We start from the raw sequence: 19,453 nt of genomic DNA, 5'->3' as shown, positions 1-19,453 counted from the left end.
TTAAATAAATTATGAATAATACTCAAATAATTGCTACATTTTTGAATACAAATCTATATATTTTTTTATTAGTTGAGGCTTCTAAGCATAATTTACTAATGGCAACTCTAAAGAATTTGACAGCATATCCTTTTGTGATTTCTTTGTGAAATATTTCGTTGTCACTTTTCATTTTAGTAATTGCTTTAATTTTATTGTACATAGTACATACATGTGTTTAAAAACCTTTTACATTTGTCATAATTGAAGGTAGCGACCAATCTTTTCAACCTGCAGCATCTAAATCGCCATATTTATAATGTCATTACTATTTGCTGTGTATTCCCAGACGTTGGCTCCTTTGTTCTTCGCTGGCAACGTGCCTTTTGAACTTGTAATGAGATTTCGACAACCTTTTTCCACAGAGTTCACCAATTCGAAAATATCAGAGAAACGAAAATGAAGAAAGTCAACGAATCGCTATGCTGTATCACCATCCTCCATTTCACAAACACGCACACACAAATCCTTCAACGCCCAACTTTTCTGCTAACCACGCATTTTCTGTATTTCATGTTGTTAAAAGCCCGATCAGTAGGTGGGTGTAATTTTCTTCTGACTACTTATACTTTTCACATGTGCAAATTCAGTGCTGATGTTCAACAAACTTCTTAATTACCTGCGCATTTCCGTTCGGTGCGTGCCGAAATTAGTTAGACGAGCTTACACCTTAGTGTGTAGGTGGCACATGTCGGTTTTGTCAGGAGAAGTTGGGTGTATTCTTGATTGGCTTCTACATATCCTCAATTTTCAGCTTATTTCCTTTGTCGGGTTTATTTGAATATATTTTATATGCTGTGATATACAAATATATTCGTATGTGTAAATTATATCTTATATTTATCGCTGATTTTGTCTTGTCGCTTGATTTATATTTTATTGGCATACATAGAGTTGTCCACAAAATAATAGGAATGCCAATATGAAAAATATATTTGGGTACATAACGTTTCTGGATCGCATGTAAATGACCAGGCACAATAGCAGTACACATAACGGTATATTCACATTAAAACATAAAACAAAATTTCAATTTGATGATTGTTTTTCTCGTTCAGTTTTGCCAGTTCTCGGAGACCCCTGAAATTGTTTTCCACAAAAAAAAAAATAGAAGAGTTAGACATTTCTTTACTAAAATAATCTTTAACCTAAAAAATACAGGCAAAATTAGAAAAGTAAGTAGAGTTCCATAATCTAGCAGCATTTATTTAGATATGGTAAATTGAAACATAGGATTTTTCTTCGGTGGGTAGAGGAAAGCATTCTACAGAGAAAAAGTGGGAAATGATAAAAAAAAATTCGAAGACTAGGAAAAACATATAAGGAGATCCAAGAAATTAATGCTTTTATGTCAGTCAGGAGCATCAGCGATGAACTAAATTTATCAGTTAATACTGAAACACTCTATACGCGATTGTCACAGAACAAAAAGTCCACGAAAGGTACCGCTATTTGCAAAAAAGAATGTCTCCAGGCTCGTGTTTAAATGACGCAATATATTGTGATCAGATAAATCCAAAACTTAATTATTTGTTAATAAAAGTTCTAGAAATTTTGTCCGTCGTTTCTCTAACATGTCATCTTCAAATAATCACAGATAAAATCATGGTAGAGGGTAGCTTTTCACATACTGGAGTTGGTATATTTTTCTTGAGTGAAGGTCACGTGCATCAAATGACATTTGTTAAAACATTAGATGAGGTAATATTATCATATGCCTGATGAAGTCTAGCATTTTTATGGGTATACCAACAAGATAATGACCATAAACAGATCAGCAAGTGTGCAAAGAAATGATGTAGAGTCAACTCAGTTGAAGTTATGTCTCAGTCTGTTCAATCTCCTGACCTCAACTCCATAAAAATCCTCAGAACTGATAAGAAAAATAGTGTTATTGAACGAAAACTAACCAATTCGAGTAATTTCTGGCAGTTAGTAAAAGAGATTTGAGAAATGTTACCATTTTAACACTGCCAGGATCTCATAGATTCTATTTCAGGAAGTGTGATGTTCTATTAAAAAAACGAACAAAGCTATTTAAAGTTATATGAATTATTTTAATATTCAGTAAAGTTTTGATATCATTTTGATTTAAAACTTTTTGAATTTTCCGTACTACATAGAATACTCCTATTTTTATGTGGAACTAATTTTTAATTTATTTAACATAAACTGTGAATTAAAATTTTCTTTACGTTCAATTGAAACATATGGAAATATTAATATATAATCAGTGATAGGCTTGTGCAAAAATTTTGAGACTTAAAATATGTTTTTTATTAATTAAAAGATTCGTTTTGTTAATGATGTCACACCTATTTTTTGTGGGCAACAGTATGTACATACCTTAAATATATTTACGTACATATGTATGAGCATACTCGTATAAGTATGAGTAAGTGGGTGTATTGAGTTTTAAGTTTACTCACCCATTTCACTCAATTTATGGGAAGTCTTCGCCGTCGCCAGATTAATATCTGCATATGTATGTATGTATCAATGCGTGTCTTTGCACAATGTCCTCGCCGTCCTTTCGGCGCCTTAAAACTTTTTTAATTCAGTTACTTTATTTTTCGACATTATTTGTTTTACCGAATTCAGTCGCGTTACGCCACCCTGTTCTTGCCATGCTCTTGCCTATATGCGCCATTATATAGTATGTCCGACTGCTAAAAGCGCCTTTGCCTTCACCTAAATTTTTAAAAAGTTTTGCTTAGCAACGTCAAACTCATTTTCATCCTTATTTTTTCTTTTTACTGCTTGCTCTTTCTTTCTATCTGCTTATTTTCTTTTGATATTTGCTTTTGCATTCAAAACGAAAATTTGGCAAAACATTTTCATAGACGCTATGTCGCGTGTGCTATAAAGGCGACATTTGTTTGTTGAACTTACAGACAAACCTACAAAGGTATATATGTACATATATATTATGTGTAGTATTTTTTCACTTGTAGACTTCTTAAGAGGCCTTAAGGTTTCTTATCAGCCATTTTAGTACGGTTGGGTGATGCAAATTTGCTGCCAAGTAAATAATATTGAGCCGTGTAGGCGCCATGACAATTAATTTAATTGGAAAGTAATCTTTTACGGGTGGAAAAAACTTTACAAGCAAGTTTAAAAAACATATTGTTATTATACATTTTATATTTTAAATTTTTTTGATATTTTTAATATATTTTGTTTTATTTAATATTAATTTTTTTATTTAATTTAATATTAATTTTTTAATTTAATTTAATTTTTTTTATTTAATTTAATTTTTTTTATTTAATATAATTTTTTTTATTTAATTTGATTTTGGTATTTTATTTAAATTATTTTATTTATTTTTGTTTTATTTGAATATATATTTTTTATGTCATTGAGATTTAACTATTTTTTATTGGGTGTATGCATTAAAACGACATTAACTTCCTTTCTTACTTGCAGTGTGTTACGTAGGTACATATTCACTTTCACTTTCAATTTCATTTTCATTACTTACTGGTTTTTGTTATTTTCTCAGCGAATATAAAAGTAAATGAGCCCTTCCATTATTATGCTTTAATATTTTATTTCGCATTGTATACAATGTCATTCACTAGGCCGATGCCATTAGAGGCGCGGATTTTAGAATGTGCTGTGTGTTGCTATAAACCCATAACCGTCGGTTTCTTATAGCATTACTCGTTCGTCGGGCATACATTTTCATTTTTTACGCTCGCTTTTAAAGTATTAAGCAAAAATTTAGAACATCGAAGCAGTTTTATATGCGCAAAAAATAAATACTGTAACGTGGTAATAAAAACTTGACGTTTTTTTTATATTTTCCTTGGTTGATGTGCTTTTATTACAAGTCCACCGGCATTTATGCCTATCAGCATGTTATTTCTTCCACATTTTTGTGGCTGTTTTATTATTACATTATTTTGTTTGTCGCCGTCGATTTTTTGAATGTCAAGTGCGCAATATTTTAAGCAACTACACACAGTTTCTCATACACTGTGATACGTACAAACATACAATTATTGTACGTATAAAAATATTCGTTGCATATTTGGGTTCTTCAATTACTACTGCCATATATTGTTCACTTGCTGTTTAAGCACATTGGATTTTTTTTACTCAGTTATTCATTTACTTATTTCCACTTGCCTTAATTTTAAACAAAAAATATATATGTATAAAAATATGCACATTACGTCAGCAATCGTTAATAAATATATTACGCCTTTGTTTGCTTTTGTGTACACATGTTTATCGGAAACACAACGCAATTATTTGTTTGTTCGTCGGGAAATCTAATTACAGTTGTTGAAAATGGACTGTATTTATCTTATTTAGTTTTATGTGGAAAGTTTTAGAGTAATCGAATGGACGAATATAATGTGTTTTCATGCTTTTTAATTACTTTTTATTTTTTATTGCTCGAAAATGCTGCTCATTGGTCGGAAGTGCCGATATCGGATTACTATAGCATATAGCTGCCATACAATCTGAACAATAAAAATCAAGTTCTTGTATGGAAAGTTTATTGTTTGTGAAGTGTATTATAGCCGCAGTGTCAAGCGAATTCAACGTATTTTCTTGTTTTTTTTTTTTACCAATATTCGGTTTTAAATGTGTAAATTAAAAATTAAATTAAAATCACGATGAAATTGCGTAGTAAGTTTACTTAATTGAATATTATAATATAATATTTATATTGCTAATTTTCTCAATTATTCAGACAACCCTACAAATATAAATTATTTATGCATATATTCAGCAAGTTTATGCTTCAACGCATTTGAATTGTACACGGTAATTAAAAGGCGAAGAGGAATCGCTTTGCCAAAATTAACTGACAGCTAACAGCATTAATATTCTGTACATTTATTTCACACACACACACTAAGCAGACAACAAATAACAGCAAAAAATCGAAGACTACACAATAAAATGTTGATGGGCGGGAAAAGGGGATGTGAGGTGAAGTAGCTAGTGAGAGATAATTTGAGGCAATATAACAGCCACCCACACGCAGGCGCACATATTTATTAGAAATGAAAAATTACTAATGCATAAATTTGTATATACAAATATATTATATGTACATACAAATATTTACTTATACGTATGTATGAGTGATTTTTTCTTAGAAATATGTTTGTATGCTAATACACACATCCCACAGGCATGCATACACTTAATCGCATATTTCTGTCAGCAGCGTAGCACCGCATACAAATTAACGCATTTTCAATTATTTATTATGAGCGATAAAAGAAAATTTGGCGGTTGGTTTTATGTAAAACTTATTAGATAATGCTTATTAACATATTTATATGTGCAAACGTATAGGTCTTATGGACTGTTTGTATCTAAATATATGGTATACATATTGTATGTACATATATATTTTTGTACTAATAAGTATGCTTATTATGTGCTTCTGTCTTTGGGGCTATAAAAGTAGTAATTTCATGAATGACACCAATGTCTACGAAGAATGTATAATCGAAATAGCGCGCCGATCGTGCATAGCCTACAATAGTGTTAATCATTATCATTGGATCGAACGAGTAGGACGGAGCGTTAATGTTTGCTACTTTGCTACGAGCGCTGTTGTTGTATAAAAATATGTATTTTGGTTCTCCCATTAAATGTGCTGTGCTCTTTTGTGTGGCTCCCTCAATATAGAACATAACTTGCCGGCCGGCTGGTCTACCGTTTAGTCAAATGTATGTAATTGTCTGAATGACCGCACTGACTTTGCTAGAAATACTACTGTCGAAAAATATGTAGCGCCTCGTGCTTGAACTTACTGCCTGTGAAGGCAATGAACCCGTTTTTGTGTTTTTGTGCGTACACAATTATTATTTGATTGATTTGCGTTTCTTTGAAGAAATTGCTCTATTTTACCTATGCAAAATTATATATTATTTAAGTCACATTATATGCTCATTTGTAGCGATATTTTTAAGGCATAACCGATAACATAAAATTACAGTAATTTTAGCGGATTACTGTTGGAAACGCATTACAAAATATACCATTTGCTACTACAACAACGATAGAGGTTTTTTTAATAACGACCACTAATTGCCTACGTTCGAAATTGAGAGCAAGAGCAAAATAAAAGCCATAAGGCTATGTGCCAAATTCTTTGCGAAATTTCCCTAAACTGCCCAATTAGCTAAAGTGCAAAAACATTTCATTTGTGTATGCACGTGCTCGCTATTTGGTTGTTAATATTTTTTTTTTTTTTTGCAATTCATCGTGAATTGAACATTCATACAGTACGTATACCATGTCGTATGAGCAACACAGAGTGTATACGAGTAAATCACTTGCATGAATGCTCAGCACATTTGCTGCATAAATTTAACTGCTTTTAACTCTTAAAGAAACATTTTTATGGAAAAAATCAAAAAGCCTTTTTTTAGAGCGGAAAATTTTATATTAGAATATCACTTATTTAATGCAAAAAATCAAAAAAGAAGAAGATATATTTGATTAAGTACGGTTGGTTTAAATTGGAAAAAAAGAGCTTGTTTACGTTGGAACCGTTTTTGGATCAAAAGCTGAAACTTCAGGGGATGTTTGCATAAAAAAGAAAAAAATCAACTTGGGAACTAACGGTCACCCTAACAATCAATGTGTGGCGCAAACACATAGATACTGTATACTGAATTTCAACAACTTTCGAAACCTAAATTACATTTTTCGCATTTTTATGATAATCAAGTTGACTAATTCTATGACAGCTTCACCGAATACTGTTAGCTGTACAAAACTCTTACGAAAATAAACAAGTTGAAAATTTGCTCGCTATTTTTGATTGAATTCGGTTTCTGTTAAAAATTGCATGTTGTTATATCGTAAATATGTACCACTTACACACATGTACTCGTTTATTCATACTTCCTGTTTGCGGTATGACTTATATTTGCTAGCTTTATTCGACTTTTGTTTTTTTTTTTGCACAACCGCCCACCGAAAGTGATCATGCAGCCGATTGCTGTTGTGTGTCTCTCATTGCTCAATTCAATTTAAAATGAATTCGCACATACTTATAATGGCAAAATATATATATATACAATCAAATATATATAAGTACATATGTATGTTTGTAAATTTATATTAAGCAGAGCAATAACCGACAACTGACTAACTGAGCGACTGCTGCTGGATGACTCAACTACAGTGAATTCCGTGGTTGTGTTCACTGAAATACTGTTTGTGGAAATTACGTTGCCCCAATGGCACTCAGACTTTTGCTGCTTTATGCCTTAATGCTCTGCTTCATTGAGTTAATGCAATTTCCGATCTCCATTTTTGATAGCCTTCACATACTACATATGCTTGTAGAATGTGTTATATTTTGTGGGTATGTGTCATTTGATCTTGCAATGAAGTGCGAAATATGTCTGAGAAACGAAAAAAATAAATACTTGAAAAAGTATATATTGCATAGACAACTAATAATAATGCTTATTTTCTTGTATTCTTTATAATAAATTTTTTAAGCTTAGCAACACGACTTCACTCGTTACTGTTGTCGAACATATTTATATCCTGCACATAAAGTTTGCCACGAAGTTTGTAAAACTTAGAAGAAAACGTCAGAGGCCTTATAAAAATATATATATAAATGATCACCGTGTCGAGCTGAGTCGCATTAACCATGTCGGTCGGTCCATCTGTATATCCGCCCAGTTCTCTTTTTTTGGTATATCGATCTGAAATTTTGCACACGTCCATTGGTCTCTAAGGAGCTGCCGATATCCGACAACTATAGCATATATGTAGCTTCCATTCAAACTTACCGATCATAAAATCGTGTTCTTGTATGGAAAACTTTTTTATTTGACAAAATATCTTTACAAAATTTTTCACAGATTAGATATACACAAAGACAACGCTACAATCTCCGCACCTATTGTTCAGATCGAACGCATGTAGCATACATATAGCTGCCATACAAATTGATCGATCAAAATAAAGATAAAGATAATTTTTAGCTTCGGTGTAACCAAAGTTAGCATTTTTTTTCAATTTTTTTTTTAGTATTTCATATATTTTTTATATTCTATAATTATTTCTAATTATCAACTCACCTTTTACAATTACAATTTCCGCAATATTATTCACTGTTAAATATTCAGTTGCTTCGCACCACTCCTCCCATGGTATGCCTCGATTTCACTGCATTGTCCTTTATTTGATTTTACAATTTCGCCATTCCAATTCGATTCGTATCAGTTTTTCTGCTGCGCACCTATAACATTACATTGTTTTTCGCTTGCCAGCAACAACATCTACAATTACAACGACAACTAGGGTAAATGCTACACACAATACAGTATTCATTACTTTTGCACAAAAGTGTACGCCATATACATACATACCATGCAACTTGGCTGCACTATTCGTTCGTTTACTCGTTAGCCGGTAAAATAGTTGGCTGTTTCGCCGGCTCGCTAAGTGGTGCTGTCTGAACAGAGCGAAGTTGGTTTGGGTGGTTCCCTTGTGAAAACTGCTAACAACGCTGTTAACTAGTAAAAGTTGCATTCATTAGTATACACATTTTTGTCTGCTGCATTCTATATAAATATGTTATATGTATTTGTATTTGTATTTGCGCTTTGTTTTCCATGTTGCGGTATTCTTTCGTTTTTAGCTTCACCACGACTCGTTGCATATTGCCGTTGCTGTAGCTTTTATTGCGTTGTATTTGTGGTTGGTTGGAAGTGGTCGCACCACCAACAGTGTGAGTCATCCAATGCCATAGCCAACGCCATCTGGGGATAAGTGTGCCACCAGTGTGGCGTCACGTCACCTCGCCAGCATTGCAGTGTTGGCTGCGATGCCACAATTTTTCTTGTGTTAGCCTTATTTGTTTTTGTTGGTGGTTTTTGTACCTGCATCACCCTAACCATCTATTCAACTGACAGTCAGTTAGTTGCTATGCGCGCACACAAGCATACAAGCTGTCCAGCAAAATTTTCTCATTTACCCTCTACTCCTATCGCATGCGGCCATCGTTATGTTGGCGACTCCACTGTCACTTACATAAAAGTATATACCATACAAACACGAACTTTTTTTTTTTAGATACTCGACTTCTAATTCGTTCTGCAATGCATTTGTTGTTGTTTGCAAAGTGGTCTGTATGTGTGCATGGTTATTTTCGTATTTTCTATTTCTATTTGTACTACTGCAGCTGTAAATAACAAATCAACGCATAGTTAAATAAAATAACGCCACGGCCCTAATGGCCCTAATAGGTGCTGGGCTATTGGAGTGCTTCGTGCAGAGTGGAGTTCTGTGTGCCAACTGAGTGTCGTTTTTGTGCACATAAGTTGGAGTTTCTTTCTCTTTCTCTCACTTTGACTGTCGCCGTATAATGTATGCGGTCATATTTTTTATTACTCCTTTTTTTCCATTTTTTTAATTTTATTATATTTTTCAATTAATGCTCTAGTAGTAAATTTTAAGAGAACTAGCTGGCTTTATGCAAGCGTATGTATTCCATAATAATATAGTGGGTTTTATGTGTTTTAATAATTAAATTAAAGCGCTCTGAACGTAAACCAAGAGAAACAAAATCAATGTCTTAAGCTTTTCTAAAGTTAAAATTAATTTTGTTAAGCATATCATACCAACTTTTAAATTAATTTTAGGACTGTACGGTCATTATGACATAGTATAATCAACGTTGTGTTACGTTGAGTTATCTTGATTTAACCTACACTTTATCGGCTCCTTTCTTAGCAGCTATGGCAAAGAGTAACCAAAACTTAAGTGAGACGTAAACAAATGAAAAACTGTATTGTTGATTCACCTAAAAGCTTTGCATACAGTTAATTTTGAAAATATAGATTTTTTTTTCTAAATATTCGATTAAGCTAAATTTTCTCTCTACTACGCATTTCATTTATGCTTTTAAGCATTACGTTGTTTTACCTCCATTATTATTATTTGTATTGCAAGGTATGAGTATGGATGCATATTCGTTCGTAGTTTGCGCCAAATTGATCAATTATGCGTAGCTGTGTCAACACAAATAAATTAAACGTTGGAGCGATTCGGTAAATGTTTTACTGTTTATTTTTCTGGCCTTGCGACCCATTCAAATTGAAATCGAATGGTTGCCCAAATATTATATTGGTAAATATGAGACAACACGCGCGTTGTAGACTGCGTACGCTGTGAGAAATTGTGCAAATTTGATTATCGAGATATATTTTTTTCGTGATTTTGTTTTTGTTTTTGTATAAAATAACAACGAAATTTCAATACTGCTACTCTTGACAGCAATTATATGATGACTGTGGATTTAAACAGTTTAATTAAGATTAGATAATAAATTCACATTTGCTTAGATGCAATTGCGCAAGCGAGCTTTCATCAATCAAAATGCAGTCATAAAATTATTTAATCACTTACGCTGATATCTGCTTTAACTGATTTAATATCTCACTTAAAACTAATTGCCAAGTGTTAACAATCAATCAAATCGCGTGCATACATATAGTGTGTTAAAATTAGTTGCGAATAACATGAATTTGTATTTATGACACTATACCTATTTTGACCACTTAATATATGTATGTGTATGTAAGTTCTTCTGCTTTATCTATAAAAACATCTATTTTTTCACCTTTACTATTTGTTTCATGCTCATTAGCCCATCAGTCATATGTGCATGCATCCACACGTCTAATATATTTGTGTACATATGTCATTTAATATTGCTATTATTGGATTATTGGTGCTAATTGCTCACCACACCTTGTTACGTCACAGCCATAGGTGGTAGACATAAAAAAAAGTTAGAAATCTTTAAATTCTTCAAAAAGCACTTTATATTATTCAACATTTAATGTTTTTTTTTTTTTTTTGCAAACTCTAGTGATGCGAAAAATATATATTTTTTTCGCTTAACTGTACTAAATTGCAGTATTTGTTATTTTTATACCCTGAACAGTGTATATTAAGTTTGCCACGAAGTAACACATACAAAGTGATCGATCAAAATCGAGTCCTTGTATGAAAAACTTTTTTATTTGATGAGATATCTTCACGAAATTTGACATGGATTATTGTCTAAGGCTACGGTACAATCTCCGAACAAATTGTTCAGATCGGGCGACTATAGCATATAGCTGTTATACAAACTGAACGTTCAAAATCAAGTTCTTGTCTGGAAACTTTTTTTTTGTACTTCGGTACAAGAGAAGTTGACGTTTTTTCTTGATTTAGACTGACTTGTTCCTATTGCTTCTAATAGATATCGTTTCACTACCGTATATTTTTACTGCTACACTACACATTTTCTCACTTTGTTTTATGACCCAGTCACACTGACTTGACTACAAGCTAAATAACTCAACTACGCAGTTATTTAAAATAGTTGTTTGGTTGCACAAATTTCTACATACATTCATACATACAATGTACTTATCAGCTACGTCAGTTCCGTTGTTTAGATTACATACTGCTGATTACGCTTGTACATATTAGCATTAACTACCCTATCAGGTGTCGCCAATATTAAAGTTTACAATTCCCATTCGTGGAAATGTGTTTGGCCAACTAAATATGCTAAGCTTTAACAGTGACTAGTATTGTTTTTTTTTTAATTTTCGCCAAAAAGCTTAAATTTGTTTAAATTGACATTAAAATTGCCATTTAACTTTATTACATTATCAACTTTCAGAGTTGTTAAATTTTCCTCATCTGCTTTTTGTTTATCACACATTTACGCCTGCAATGCTTTGAAATTTTACTTTTTCTGCATTTACGTAAACTGCAATTAGCGTTGATGTCGCCACATCCACAAGCTTTTCGTCTGCTTCTTCTTATTCATTCTGTCTGTTTCGTTGTTAAATACTATTTTTTTTTAATTGGGGCAACTTTTTGCAACCATTGCAAAACTTAATTATGTTAAAATGCTTGTTGCCGCTGCATTGCTTGGTTGCCGCCCCCGTTGCGGTCCAACCCAACAACAACACACATGTTTCAGGATCCAGCAACGCCTACGCAACTACTCAGGCATAATTGTTTTTGCTTTTTTTGTTGCATTAATGAAATTTTCACTTAAAATGCATTTCTCCTGGCGCTGCGTATAACTGTATGTGTGTGTATGTATGTGAAATTGTTTATAATATTTAAAGGTCAACTGGACTTGGGGCGGCAGCATAACTACACCCTTAACGCAGCAGCATTAAACCTTTTTGATGTAAATTAAAAAAAAAACCGCTGCGTTGTAAGGATACATGAAAGTAAAAGTAGTGTTGATGCTGCTTTAATTAAGGTCACCGAGCTAATAATGTTGCATTGCATTGTGCTGCTGTATTTTTATATGTTGTTTTTTCTTGCTATCAGATCAACAACGGTTTCAATGTCGACTTTTTCACAGCTACCTATCGTTCTCGTATGCAAATATGTTTGTTAGCTAGTTTACGCTCTATTAATTTTGGACGCACCCAGCCGACCAAGCTTCTACGGCTGTTGCTGCTGCGCCCCCAGCGCTTATCAAGCCTTGGTTACAAATATCAAAAGAAAAGAAAAATAAGATAACAAACAGCGTAGCACTTGTAATCTGCTCTTGACGTCGCGTTATTATGCAATCGTGTTCGCATGTCGTCGTTATGTATATAGATGAAAATGTGTGTGTGTGAAATTAAAAATTTTGCTGATAAGCTTTTAGGCTTGCAAGCTTGCTTGCCGACCAGCTAGCGTGTAGTCCGCCCTAAATTCATTTCTTGTAGGCCACGGTATTCCAGCGGTGAGTGTTGTCAAGTCTTGCTCTCCTAGCGTTTGAAGTGTTTGAAATGTTTGTGAAATACACGAAAAGAAAAATGTGAAAGAAAAAGAGTTGATAATAGCGTGTGCTTGTTAAAATGTTCGTCAACGACTTATAGTTTCTAATTTAAAAGTAAAGAAGTGTTACACTCTTGAGTCTGCATTGCTTAGTAGCAGCAAAAATATATATTTTTTTGAAATAAATATTTGAAGTATTGGTAAAAAAAATTAAAGTGCATACTTTTTCTAAACTGTTTCGTTTCCTAATTCTGATTCACTTGCTCGCAATAAATATTTAAACACAAAAATTGCAATATTTAACTAAACGGTTTTTCACTTCAACTTGATTTATTTGCTTGCAAAACACAAAAAAAAAAGAAATAATAATTTGGCATCCAAAAAATTTCCTTCATGGCATTTAACTACATTATTAAAAATTTCTCTTGCCTCAACATTGCCCATTACAAACCATTTTAAGCTAATAAAAGCTCAAATACTTTGAAGTTACACAAATTTCGGTCTCGCCATACCGGTTAAATAATTGCTAACGCGGCACGGCACGCACGTCAGCACAGTCTTTGACATTGCGCTAATGATCTTTATGCGCTTCAAGGCCAAGCGTACTAACTAATGTTTGTCAGCCGCTATATATACTAGTGTAAATACATAGGTATGACTGGCGTTAGCGTATTTACTTTGGCCTTATGAACTCTTTACCCAGCGGCTACTGACGCAGAAAATTCGTCGACTTTACTTACGGCTCTCATCGCCCTCGGTGCTTGTCAACACAGCGCAAATGCCGCGTATTCACTGCGGCGTAATTTGTTTCATTGCTTCGGGGATTTGTGCGCTTTTAATTATGAATTTCTAATTAGTTTTATTTAAATTAATATCGTCGCTTCTATGTATGTATGTATGGAAATGTTTGTGTATTTTGAGCGGGTCGCAAAAATTTGCCGAATCTGTTGTTATTTGCGAAATTTAGGCAATTTCGCTTCGTCACTACTAGTAACGGCTATTAAAATGTAAAAGCTTTTTAGTCTAAACATTAATTGAGAAACAAAAAAAAGTTAACGGTTTTATAATTAGTAGGTTTCGTGCATTTTGTTTTAAGCAAAATATTTTAAGTTAAAGGTATAACTACATTTTGTACTAATTAATTTGTATTCTCTTCTAAATTTCTTGCAGATAGTCATACTGTGAGCGGCGCATTCAGTTTTAGAAACCCTGCGTTGTAATCTCTCTTGGCGGTTTGATAAGGAAAACCCAGCTTCAGTTATTTTCTTTAAGCTCTTGTTAAGCAAGCAAAAAAACAACACATCAAAATGTCAACAGTCGACAAAGAGGAATTGGTTCAAAAGGCAAAATTGGCCGAACAATCTGAAAGGTTGGTAACTCTAAAAATTTCATAGAAATTTTGTAAAGTTTTTATTTATAAATATTTTTTATATTTACAGATACGATGACATGGCCCAGGCTATGAAATCAGTCACAGAAACAGGCGTTGAACTGTCAAATGAAGAAAGAAATTTACTCTCCGTTGCATACAAAAATGTTGTTGGTGCCCGCCGGTATGTAATTTTTGCCTAACTGTTGTGTATGATAAGATAAACTAACAAAAGTCTGTATGCACATGTTTATTTATATTATATATAGCAAGTGACTACAAATAACTTATAAAGAAAAGAGTAGCATTTGCAATGCCTAAATTTAATTGATTTCAAAAACATAGAGCTACAGCATGTTAAATTAAAACAAGTAAAGAAGAGCTAAGTTCGGGTGTAATCGAACATTTCATACTCTTGCAACTTGCCAGGAGCACAGCCAAGGAAATACCTTCAGGTGTGGCAAAACTCTATTAAAATGTTGCAAAAGAATTCAACATTCATTATTCGACGACTTATGTATATTATAGGTCAACGACTAAAATAGTTTTATAATTATATTTTACTTTCAGAAAAATATGCTCTGTGAGTTTCATTAAGGTACGTCCCATACCAATAACAATATATGGTATAACGAGTAAAGCCAACTAGATGTTTAAAATTCCTGATATTGGTTATATGTGGTCTATAGCAAGTTTTCACCCAATTTGATCCATTTTAGGCACCGTTAATAGAAAAACAGGCTCTCTCAATTTTATTAAGATTACTCACATATTGGCCGATATATATACGGGTAGAGTCAGCCGAAAGTTCGAAAATCTTTCTATTAGGTATATGGGGACTAAGGGAATTATTGATCCGATTCAACCCATTCTTGACAGACTGGCATACCATTATCAGAAAACGATTCGTTCCAATATTATACAATATATCTCACAGATTGACCGATATTTTCGATAAACAGTTCGCAATTGGTACTGGGGTCCACATATTCTGTATTTGGGGACTTTAATAGTTTTGGTACGGTTTTGACAATTTTTGAGTTGTACAACGCATACTTATAATTTCTCAAATTAATACAAATATGCATTAAAAGTTAAAATAATTAAAATATAGAAAAAAATTTAGAAAATTGCTGCTACTCTATAAGTATGTGTGTAAGTATTTAATAGAAATTACCGCTTTATATTATTAACGGTTAATTTCTTAAAAATAATATGTACCATATTACTTAAAAAGATTATAAATAATTAATTATTATATCATATTTCAGATCATCATGGAGAGTTATTTCATCGATCGAACAAAAAACTGAATCCTCCGCCAGAAAACAACAGCTCGCCCGCGAGTACAGAGAGCGCGTGGAGAAGGAACTGAGGGAAATTTGTTACGAAGTTTTGGTAAGTTTACGGTGCCATAACATATTTCCAAAGCAGTATTTTTAAGACTAATATTAACGACATATAAGACAAACAATTTAATTGACACTTGAAGAAATTTCAAATAAGTCATTGTTAGTGATAATTTTAAAGCAGTATACCAATTGTTTAGAAAAGCATTAAATTTATGTTTAAATTTGATAGTAAAACATTGTAGTACACAGCAAGCGAGCTATCATTAAACGGAGTTGCTATAATATATAAAGCTCGTTGTTGACATTAACAATAAGTCGATTAAATTGGAGATGAATGTAAATGCTAGGCGGTAATAATTGAAATAGCAATACGCGCGCATACCACTATTCTTCGATTTGCACGAGTAAAACATAAAACAACGATATAAAATGCCGGAGCAAATGGCGCATTTGGCTAGTGCCTAACAACGGACGGTCCTCGAGTAAATGTCATGACCACTCAATGGTAGCAATATACCGTACTTAAGTGTAAAAATAAAGGCATTTTTCTCTTCGTATTTGCCTTTGAAGACTCCCATTCGCACAGCTGTGTGTCGCTGTGTATTGGTTTAGGTGGCATTGTGACATGTACAATGATTGTAGAGGGGTATTATTAAAAACATCGATAGTAAAATTTGTGATATATTTGTATGTATGTATGTATGTGAGCAATGTCACGTTCGTACAGAACTCTTGTCGCTTTGCCGCAGTCCGCTTCTAAATATTCAAGTGCAATATTCTTTGTTTACTCTTACTCTGCTGTGTCTAATGCAATAATGTCCATTAGAATTTGCTTTCGATTTCGTTATTTAATGTGGCTATAATGCCTTTGCCTGCCTAGCGGCCACCTTGCCTGTTCTGCATGTCGCGCACAATGCTTAGGTGTTTCGTGTTTGGTGTGTTATAAGTGCTCGTGCTTGACGCCATATTTCCAACGCCTCTGCAGCAGCGCTTTTAATAGCACAAATTGAAATTCAATCGATACCGAGAGCACAACGGCTATTTTAAGTGCTTTTCTGCGCATTTAATTTTCCTGACTCTCCTGTCTAACAGTTTTCCTTTTTTTTTTTGTTTTTATATTTCTCTTTCTACTTTGCACTGTCACTAACATTATATATGTTTGACGTTTTTATTGCCCTTTTAGTGGAGCTTTGGCTTATCGTAAATGAAACGTACACCACGCATATGTGTGATCATTTTTTTCTTGTCCAAGAAATTTGTTTAACAAATAGCCAAGTTTATGTATTCCTGCTTAGTCGTTATTATGATATCGACAGCAATTACTTTTTTATCATAAGCTGTCATTGTTTTTATGCTTGTGTGTGTGTGTTGTTTGTTGCTCTCAATAATCCAAAAGCATATTTATAACATATACTTAATAGATAATCAATTTTACGCCTTTGAAAGTTAATCAGCTGTGAAATAGGTCATTGGGTGTGCTCTAGCAAAGAAAACGAAAGTGTAATTGCGCTGGGAAATGGTGAGCAGGTGACCTGAAAGCATGCTTTATACCACACCTAACTCTTTTTAATAAACATGCATACATAAATTTATTTTATTGAAAAACTTAAAATTTATTTATGTATTCATAAATTGTATTATGTATATGTACGAGTATATAAAAATTTATTTATGTATTTGTATATATTTGTTAAGCTGCTGTTAATGCTCGAGCATGCGTGAAGCGGAACCCTTTATTGCCAAGCTCTGTGCTTTGTCTTATGTTTGCTGTGTCGCTTACTCGCCTACCCACCATTTCTGCGGTAAATTGTTGCTCTTCACTCCCGCTTTTTGCTCACAATAATTTTCAATTTTACCGGCGCTGCTGCAAGGGCACATTATGATCGATATGATGACAATTAATCACGCGTACACATTTCGGGGTTAAGGGAATTCAATTACATACTTTCACATATATACATATGTGTGTATCGGTATTTTTTGATTGCCACGAGGATGCTGCCCATATGATGCTATTTTGCTCATTAAGGCTACATCAACTCGATACGTTACGCCCATCAACTTGTGTGCTATAATGACAGGCGCGTGTCAAATTTAAGTCGTTAAAATTTTAAAGGACAAACTTGCTTACTCAGCAGCATAGTGTAACATTTTGTTGGCAGTTCAGCATGTTAAATATCTATGGAAAAATATAGAACGAAATTTCAAATGTAAGCTTTATATGTCTCTCATTGAAAATGAAAGTAGGTGAGAGATAAAAAAGAAATAACTAAAGCTGTTACTAGCTTTATAATATATAAGATATATTTTTCTTTGATGAAACTTTTTCGAAAATGCTAAAAATTGCGTTTTTGCTGTACATCCCGATTGGTTTCTTTTTCAAGAAATTCTCTCTTTCCTATTTTAAACTTTCTATATTTCTTGTAAGATAACATTTAAAGATAAGGGAAGCACTTAGAGTTGGTTCAATTGGTATGTTCGATTCGCCATTTCTCTGTTCGCTATCCTTGTATGTAAATATGTATATATGTAAAAGCAATAAGTCGTATAACCGCTATTTTCCATTCTTCTTCAAATTTCGTTTTGCATATCTTAGATTAGTTTTATTATTGTAAATGACAAATGAAAAAAAGAAAACACGTTAACTTAGGCTGCACCTTCACAGTTGCATTTTTTTTTAGCATAACGAGTATAATAAATCTTTATCTTGATTCTGACCGGGTTGTTTGTATCACAGCTATGTTATATGTTTTGGTTGTCCGATCTGAACAATTTGTTCGAAGCTTGAAACGATGCCTTGGATAATAATTCGTGCTGATATCTTGTCAAATAAAAAAGTTTTCCAAACAAGAACTTTATATTGATTGTTCAGTTTGTATGGCAGCTATATGCTATAGTAGTTCGATAGCATCGGTGGACGTGCGCAAAATTTCAGATCGGTATCTAAAAACTGATTGTTTGTTCGCGTATATACAAACGGACATGGCTAAATCGACTCAGCTCGCCATGCTGATCGTTCATATATATGTATCTATAGTCTCCGATGTTTCCTTCTGGGTTGCACTATAACGGCGCGTTTGCTTGAACATCTGGTATAGTTTGTTCGATTCGCTACTCTCTAACGCTTCGCGAATTGAAGACAGCTAATTTATGGAAATAATAATTAATTAAGCCTAGCCTACTGTAAAGGGGTTTGTGTATTTTTGCGTACAATATAAGCATGAAACCCGTTTAGTTGTTTAGTTGTGATATCTGTTCCACATGGCAATTAGATTGTAAGTAATTAGATCGTTTAGAAAATATACACGTGATTGTTATACTATAGCAGCTAAATGCCGATAGTAAAGAAAATAGCTTGAAGAGCATGTCGTGCTACCTTTTCTCGTCAAGTAGCTTCTTTCTTAATATACTTAATATTGCTTTCGAAGTATAGGTGCCAATTAGTCTTTTACAACTGTAGTCTCTTTCGTTTGTGCTGATATAATTCCATCGAAAACGACTCATTTGATTTAATTAATATGTCATAAGAAAATATATATAGAATTAAGTACATCGAAGTTCTATAATTCTAATATTTTTGTTAAATTTAATTTACAGGGTCTTCTCGACAAACACCTTATTCCAAAAGCCAGCAATCCAGAAAGCAAGGTTTTCTACCTGAAAATGAAGGGAGATTATTACAGGTATTTAGCTGAGGTGGCCACAGGAGACGCACGCAACAGTAAGTATTCGATTCTGGTTTATATTGCATTTCGGTTATGCGGTATTGTAATACTGTTCAAACACATTCCTCTGCCATACAACCAACACATGTCATCAGGCCCCAAAATATCACTATCAAACCAACAAATCCACATCCTCCGCTCTTAACCTCGACATTATACCGGCCATTTACAATACT

At 33.2% G+C, this 19,453-nt stretch overlaps 1 protein-coding gene and 1 long non-coding RNA gene across 8 annotated transcripts in view; one reads left to right on the top strand and one right to left on the bottom strand.

The window, feature by feature from the left end:
• Positions 1–19,453, top strand: part of 14-3-3zeta (tyrosine 3-monooxygenase/tryptophan 5-monooxygenase activation protein zeta) — a 48,266-nt gene that overhangs the window by 23,892 nt on the left and 4,921 nt on the right. For 5 of the 6 annotated variants that reach the window (XM_036363380.2, XM_036363387.2, XM_036363381.2 and 2 more), the window contains exons 2-5: positions 14,002–14,200; positions 14,271–14,384; positions 15,472–15,598; positions 19,150–19,273. In XM_036363380.2, coding sequence (XP_036219273.1) covers positions 14,139–14,200; positions 14,271–14,384; positions 15,472–15,598; positions 19,150–19,273 — 427 coding nt within the window. In that variant the 5' untranslated portion in view covers positions 14,002–14,138. Of the gene's footprint in view, positions 1–12,683; positions 12,797–14,001; positions 14,201–14,270; positions 14,385–15,471; positions 15,599–19,149; positions 19,274–19,453 lie in introns of those variants that run through there. The other variant, XM_036363383.2, reaches the window with a different exon arrangement.
• On the bottom strand, positions 41–12,609 carry LOC138856858 (uncharacterized). 2 transcript variants are annotated; one of them, XR_011395825.1, is made up of 3 exons: positions 8,412–12,609; positions 8,121–8,321; positions 41–1,119 (listed from the first exon to the last, which is right to left on the bottom strand). It is a non-coding gene; the product is annotated as an uncharacterized lncRNA (long non-coding RNA). The 2 variants fall into 2 exon arrangements; XR_011395824.1 differs by lacking the exon at positions 41–1,119 and adding an exon at positions 6,504–7,430.

The sequence above is a fragment of the Bactrocera oleae genome, chromosome 4 (genome assembly GCF_042242935.1).
Source record: "Bactrocera oleae isolate idBacOlea1 chromosome 4, idBacOlea1, whole genome shotgun sequence".
Classification (NCBI taxonomy): Eukaryota; Metazoa; Arthropoda; class Insecta; order Diptera; family Tephritidae; genus Bactrocera; species Bactrocera oleae.
This window is presented reverse-complemented; position numbering and strand designations above follow the sequence as displayed.